This window comes from Haliotis asinina, chromosome 1 (assembly GCF_037392515.1).
Source record: "Haliotis asinina isolate JCU_RB_2024 chromosome 1, JCU_Hal_asi_v2, whole genome shotgun sequence".
NCBI classification, from domain to species: Eukaryota; Metazoa; Mollusca; class Gastropoda; order Lepetellida; family Haliotidae; genus Haliotis; species Haliotis asinina.
The window spans coordinates 81,710,616-81,717,211 of NC_090280.1; the positions used below are offsets into that span (position 1 = coordinate 81,710,616).

The following is a 6,596-nucleotide window of genomic DNA, read 5'->3' on the forward strand; positions in this document are numbered from 1 at the left end:
TTTGAATTGTTAATACTATTGTTTGCATTACATAAGAGAAACAAAACTTCAGCTGTGCTGTCTCTATAATTAATCTGATATCTCCTTGACTTGGCATACCTTGGATGAACTGGCCAAATAGCGACCTTCCGGATCTCTGTAACAATGAACAAAATGCAACATGGTCATGCCCTTCAGTAAATTTTCAAGTTTTGACTGTGTGCTCATTTAACAGTCCTGCAATATTTCAGCTGTGTGACAAATGTCTGTAACACACCAATTCTTGACCAGACTGTGACTCACATGACTAGCTGAAACACCTAATTCAGTTAAGTCTCCTCTACAACAAGTGAATGTTTCTGGGGAGTCAGCCTAGTCTAATCCAGTGTCTACATTGGTGTTAAATAAATCCAACAGATGCAGATGCCTGAGTTATGAACGGATTATAATTTATATATTGCTGACAATATTTTCTGTTTCAACATAAACGCACTACAGGTTCAACTTATCTTTCTCAAATAGTCCACAAGATAGTCCACATGCATTACATTCTTTCAGAGACTAAGAATTAGTCTTAATGTGCAAGAGCCAATATCAAACGTAACTTGTTGTTCATACAATATTACAATGACCTTATGAGCTGGCAACACAACACAAATACACAGTTTTCTACAAATAACTGGGTATACTATTTGTTACACAGTGGTCTGAAAGGGTGTATGATACTTTATTACCTCTGGACTGTCAAATTCTGATTTGTTAATAAACAAAGCATACAAAACCATGTAGGCAGATTTGCCAGGGTGTACAAACCATCACATGACACACTACATGGGTTGTACAAATGACCTTGACCTTAGTTAGATGGAATGTGGCTGCCAAACAGCTGATCGCTTTAAAACTTTAGAGTTGGCATGTACAGATTTGCGCACAGACAGATTAAAAAAACTGTATGTATTTCAATTTGAACTCTATATTATGAAACAACATTCTACATGTTCCAAATTTTGCACTGAAGCACAACAATATTTGCACACACCCTTTTTCCAAAAACAACAAAAATATGTCAGAAAATATTATGCACTACACAGATTCTAAAAGTTGGTATACACAGATATAGCTAATAGGCTTACAGATGAAGTGGTTTCCATGACAACCACGTGATCCACTGTTTGTGTCCTGTCAATGTTCGGCCAATCTGTTTCCCAGTTTTAGGATCCCACACGCATATCTGATCAATGAAACAAGCAAATAAACAGCGTGAATAAATGAAAAACAGAGAAACCATCAAAATTACAGATGAACTCCCACCAAAATTACATCCTCACAATAAAAGTATATACACTGTAACACTTCTTAGCATGAAAAAATAAATCTTTACATAACCTGTACTCTGCTTCCTGGTGTCAATTTTCATGACTACGATATATCACTTTGTACCGTAATTTCTGACTATCATCATTCTACATTCATGAAGTTTGAACAACCACAGCATTTCCAAGACCGCTTTCAGAAAGTTCCCACACAACTCTGAACTAAGAACGTGCTAAGTCCACAAGTTGGCAAATAAAGAAAGGCAATGCAATATAGTTGGAAACTGAGACTTTCTTTAAAACCTATATTTTGTTTGATTCAGGGGTAGTTAACATTTAAATAAAAGAAAAAACATAAAAGTATTAAAGTCCTCTCTTGTTCATTAGTAATGTTGTTCATTAGGAAGGAGTGAGACAGTCAGAGAGCGAGCGAGCATGGTTTTCAGAAGCATTTATAATAATTCCCGTAATATCATGGTTGGGAACACTAGAAATGGGCTTGACACAATGTGGGCAATTGAACCTGGATCTTTAGCCTGACTTTAACCATTGGACTAGTGTCCCTTGATACTGGGTATTAAGAGTCAACACACTGAAAGTTATATGAATATAGCAAAAATATGAAATGACCAAGCTAACACTTCCAGACACTAGCAAGTTCGACACATGACAGTTTGACAGAATTGTGTTTGACAGTACATCAGAAATATTCAAGAAGTGGAGTCGCTTAGCAGTTGTGTCTAAATTAATTCATTCTTGTTTTCTAACCTCCCTACTAACACCATTAGCAAAGCTTGCTGTTCTGAACAGAAAATAATACCAATGTAGACACAGGAAAAAATGCACGCTTATCAGTCAGTGGTCCTGATGATTTTTTTCTAGCCTGGGAGCACAAAACGAGCATAATTTTGGCACACTGTACAGACCTCATGTGAACCCTAATTTCAGCTACATCACTCCACATCAACTCCAGGCCAAAGTGATTCAGACCATAGATGTCTGACAACTTGATTTAGACCACGAGAACAGATATGGTCACATAAGCAAAGCCAGTGTGGAAACTGATAAAGCACATCTAAGGGAAACAACTCTGCACAACTCTTGCAAAACATGACACTGAGCTATCCCTTATCACCTGGCTATTCTTGCATCCAGAAGCCAACTTGTTACCATCTGGAGACCAGGCAATACACAGGATCCAGTGTCGGTGACCTGTCAGAACGCAGAGGAAATTCTCAACTGTTTTGTAAATATACAAAGTCCAAGATAAACATATCAATACAAACTAAGCCATGGTGGCTGATCAGGTTCGGCAGCTGACTTTGTGTACTGGCGATTATGTGTCCTACATGGATGGGATTCCACCAAACAAAAATAGTAATAGTGTACCTAATAGTACATAAAGTAAGTGTAATCCCAAATATAACATATGTTACCCTATTTCAAAAGCACATCAACACATTTTTCTATGTGCATGCGTGCGTGCGTGCGTGCATGCATGCACGATGCTTTTAGCAATATTCAAGAACAATATATATGTATGTATGGGCTACACAGTTTGTACTCACGCTGGGGACTGAACCCAGGTCTACAGTGTAATAAGCAAATGCTTTAATCATGCTAACAACCACATGTAATTGAGCTCAGTGAACAATGCATTGAACAGGCGCTATGTCTTACTGTCATTAACATGTGTACTTCTAGTCAGAGTTATGCGACATGGTTACACTTGTGCCAAACTTTAGCAACATGTGAAGCAGAATTATTGTGAACTCACTGGCTGCAAAGATGAAATGCAGGGAATCTCTGACATATGAAGTGTCTCATGCACTGCTATACTCTACCTACCTTTACAGGTATACCAGGGAGTTTTTGACACGTGAAGTAGGAGCCTCATGCACTGCTATACTCTACCTACCTTTACATGTAAACCAGGGAGTTTTTGACACGTGAAGTAGGAGTCTCATACACTGTTACACTCTACCTACCTTTACAAGTGAACTGAGGAGTCTCTGTATTGATATCCCAAAACCGGACTGTCGTGTCACCAGATCCACTCGCAAGGTACCTGCAATAAAAAGGCAACCGTATGAACAAACTGTATATGAACAAACAATGTGAATATGTCTGACTCAGTCATGTAGTTTAAAGCAGGCTGCCATATGGCTGAAATATTGCCAAGTGCAGCATCAAACAATAAACAAAAAAATAAAGTTTAAATCAGGAAAAACACGATCTACTGATAAATAAAACCCAGTTTACTGCATTTATATTTGGACAATATTTTTGACACATCTGTGACCTCTATCACCAGTCCTGGTAGCTGAGACATACATCTCTCGGTCATGTCAGTACAGATCTAGCTCGCATTGTAGTAGAACTTTACTATAATTTGTCTCACAACGTTAGACAGAAGTAGATTATAAACTAACATTTGGAGAATACAAGGTTCATCATTCATAATCTCTTTAGAGTAAATGACTAAAGCATGCAATCTGAGATCGAGAATCCTGTTTATTCAAGACTTGAAATTAACCATCATGCTTGGGGGATTTTTATCGGATGCTTTAATCACCTCACGCCATGCTCACAACTGATCAAGATGGTTCCACAGTGACTGAATTAATTAGTGTCAGGGTAGTTAGAGTGCACGCAACCCTCAAGCAACAAACGATTGGCTGTCACTTGTACATGTTCCCCCTGACTGATTACAGGAGCATGTTACGATATGGAGGTACTCACCTTCCATCTGGACTAAAGGCTACAGCTATAACAGCATCTGCATGTCCCTCTATAGTACTGGTACAGCGTGTGACGGCTCGTACTCGGAACACAGCTTGGGGCTGATACACAATATCAAGGACTTCTTCTGAAGAGGTCACTTCGACCTTCTGTAGGGTTTTCTCAAGGCTATCCTGAATCTCTGTCTCATTGACAAAGAATGAATATGGCGTGCTTTCATCCTGCAACAGAGAAATTACAACCCATGAATTGTAATGGTTACATAAGTAATGAAACAAATTTCTTTCCCATAATGAATCAACATATTGAAAATTTGCTCTAAAAGTGTTCGAAACAAAAAACTTTCACCATTTTTTCATGAGATTAGAGACTGGTTCAGTCTGATGTTTTGTCACTGGCAAGGAAATGTTCAATGAATTTAGTGTATTTGCTTGAAATCAATCGAACATGTGACTCACTTTCTGGAGGATGGCATTGCACACTAGTTTGAGCTTGTCAATGGTGATATCAACTGGCAAGTCAAACGGATTTCCTGCTGCCTCCCCCGTCTCGCTCTTGAACTGGGCCAGCACGCGCTTTCCCACCTCTTCCTCCTCCTGATGGGGAGTTACCTCCCCATCTCCTGCGCCGGTACTGTTAAACAATAATTTGCTGGTTGTCACAAACATATTTCATGGATTAATCTTCTCTAATCTTTTTCATACAATGTTTTCGGATCATTGCAGATCCCGTCATCAGTTCACCTGATCTGTAATGATCCCAAAACATTGTGTGCAAAAGACTAAAAAAGATGAATCCATTAAATATCTTGGTCATAACAACTTCTAAATGCCGCTAAAAGACATCATGAACAAGATGGTCGCTAAACTGAAAAACTAGTCCTACTTAAAAGTTAAAACCTAAGGATCACACAGTTTTTATTATTGTAATTTGTAGCTGATGTGTCATGCTATATTGTGAACTGATTAAAATTGTGAAATAATTAAAAGTTATATCAACAAAATTCCACCTGTATTAAGACGACATTTGTAAACAAAAATGTCTGGAACTGTCCAGTCAGTCACTGAAAGCCTGAACACTGATCCATGGACACACATCAGAGACTGTATTTTACGTGTTTATCTTGGAACAAACATGAGATAGTGTAACAGTACAACAGTTTCTAAACACATGAAGAATTTAGTAGGAATGGACTGGACATAGTTAACTTTAGGGGGAGGCTTGAGGGTGCTGATCTGTTGCAGTTTCAACACAGGAGCCTGATCCATTAAAGTTCTCAGCACTGAGCCATTCATACTGGTTAGCGACCAGGGCCCTTATTCTCGAAACATTCGTAGCCCTAAGAATTCTTAACTTGGCTCGTAGCCAGTGTGTTAAGAATGGGCTTGAGAACTTCGTATGGCTACCAACATTCCGAGAATAGCTAGCCAGTTATCCCAAACACCAGGCTGTTGTGAAATCAGAGACCATATAATAGATAATTATATGGTCTTTGGCGAAATACTACGCAAGTACAAGTGAGTGAGTGAGTTTAGTTTTACGCCACACTCAGCAATATTCCAGCTGTATGGCGGCGGTCTGTAAATAATCCAGTCTAGACCAGACAATCCAGTGATCAAAAACATGAGCATCGATCTGCGCAATTGGGAACCGGTGACATGTGTCAACCAAGTCAGCGAGCCTGACCACCCGAACCCATTAGTCGCCTCTCACGACAAGCATAGTCACCTTTTATGGCAAGCATGGGTTGCTGAAGGCCTATTCTAAGCGGGATCTTCACGGGTCCGCAAGTACAAATACTACGCAAGTACAAGTCAAGCTTTCAGCCCAGTCAAAAGCTACAGCAAGGTATTGTTGCTAACTGGTCGCTAGCCAGTGGAGTTCAAAGTCACCACTGGTCGGAACTTTACGTACTCTTTGTGGATCGTGACCCAGGTGCCATAAATGGAGAAGCACCACTCAAAAAACTAAAAGAACACGTACACTGAGACTGAAACCTCATCGACATGACACATGTTCCCCATTCATGCATTTACTTTCATTTTCCAGCATCACTTATCACTGTACAAGGCGTAAATGATAAACTACCTTGCATGTTTAACTCTATCACACACACTATCATATCACCTCATTTCCTTAGTGTTTGTTTCAATCCCAAATGGTCCAATAAAGCAAAACGTCAACACGTGTGTTCCAATGTTTTGATGTTCACCACGTGCTTCCGTATATGGGAGACATTGTTTAATGAAATTGTATTCGTGCATGTTTGAACAAAACACTTCGTTTTTCTGTTAATAACAACACCCTTTTGACCTATTGGTGGCAATAACATATCCCGTTTTATGCATAAATATATATGCCTCCAAGTAATTGCCTAATATTAAATGTATTAGATCTCGTACTTTATTCGCAATAATTTCCCTTTCAAGGGAACTCACTCTAAATGTTACGAAGTACTGATGACAAAATATTTTAAGCGCTCGTAAAATATTTAAGCCATTTACAATCTGGCACCAGTGGGACATGATATTATCCTGCCCGCTGCTCATAAGTGGTGTTAAT

General features: G+C 39.1%; 1 protein-coding gene across 1 annotated transcript in view; it reads right to left on the reverse strand.

Annotated features, from left to right (window-relative positions):
• The window catches only part of LOC137297957 (notchless protein homolog 1-like), a 43,789-nt gene extending 37,544 nt beyond the window's left edge, over positions 1–6,245 (reverse strand). The window contains exons 1-7 of the mRNA XM_067829965.1: positions 6,162–6,245; positions 4,493–4,667; positions 4,035–4,255; positions 3,281–3,360; positions 2,428–2,504; positions 1,113–1,210; positions 100–136 (exon numbers count right to left, since the gene is read on the reverse strand). Coding sequence (XP_067686066.1) covers positions 100–136; positions 1,113–1,210; positions 2,428–2,504; positions 3,281–3,360; positions 4,035–4,255; positions 4,493–4,667; positions 6,162–6,166 — 693 coding nt within the window. The 5' untranslated portion in view covers positions 6,167–6,245. The remainder of the gene's footprint in view (positions 1–99; positions 137–1,112; positions 1,211–2,427; positions 2,505–3,280; positions 3,361–4,034; positions 4,256–4,492; positions 4,668–6,161) is intronic.
• Between the last annotated feature and the right edge of the window lie 351 nt (positions 6,246–6,596).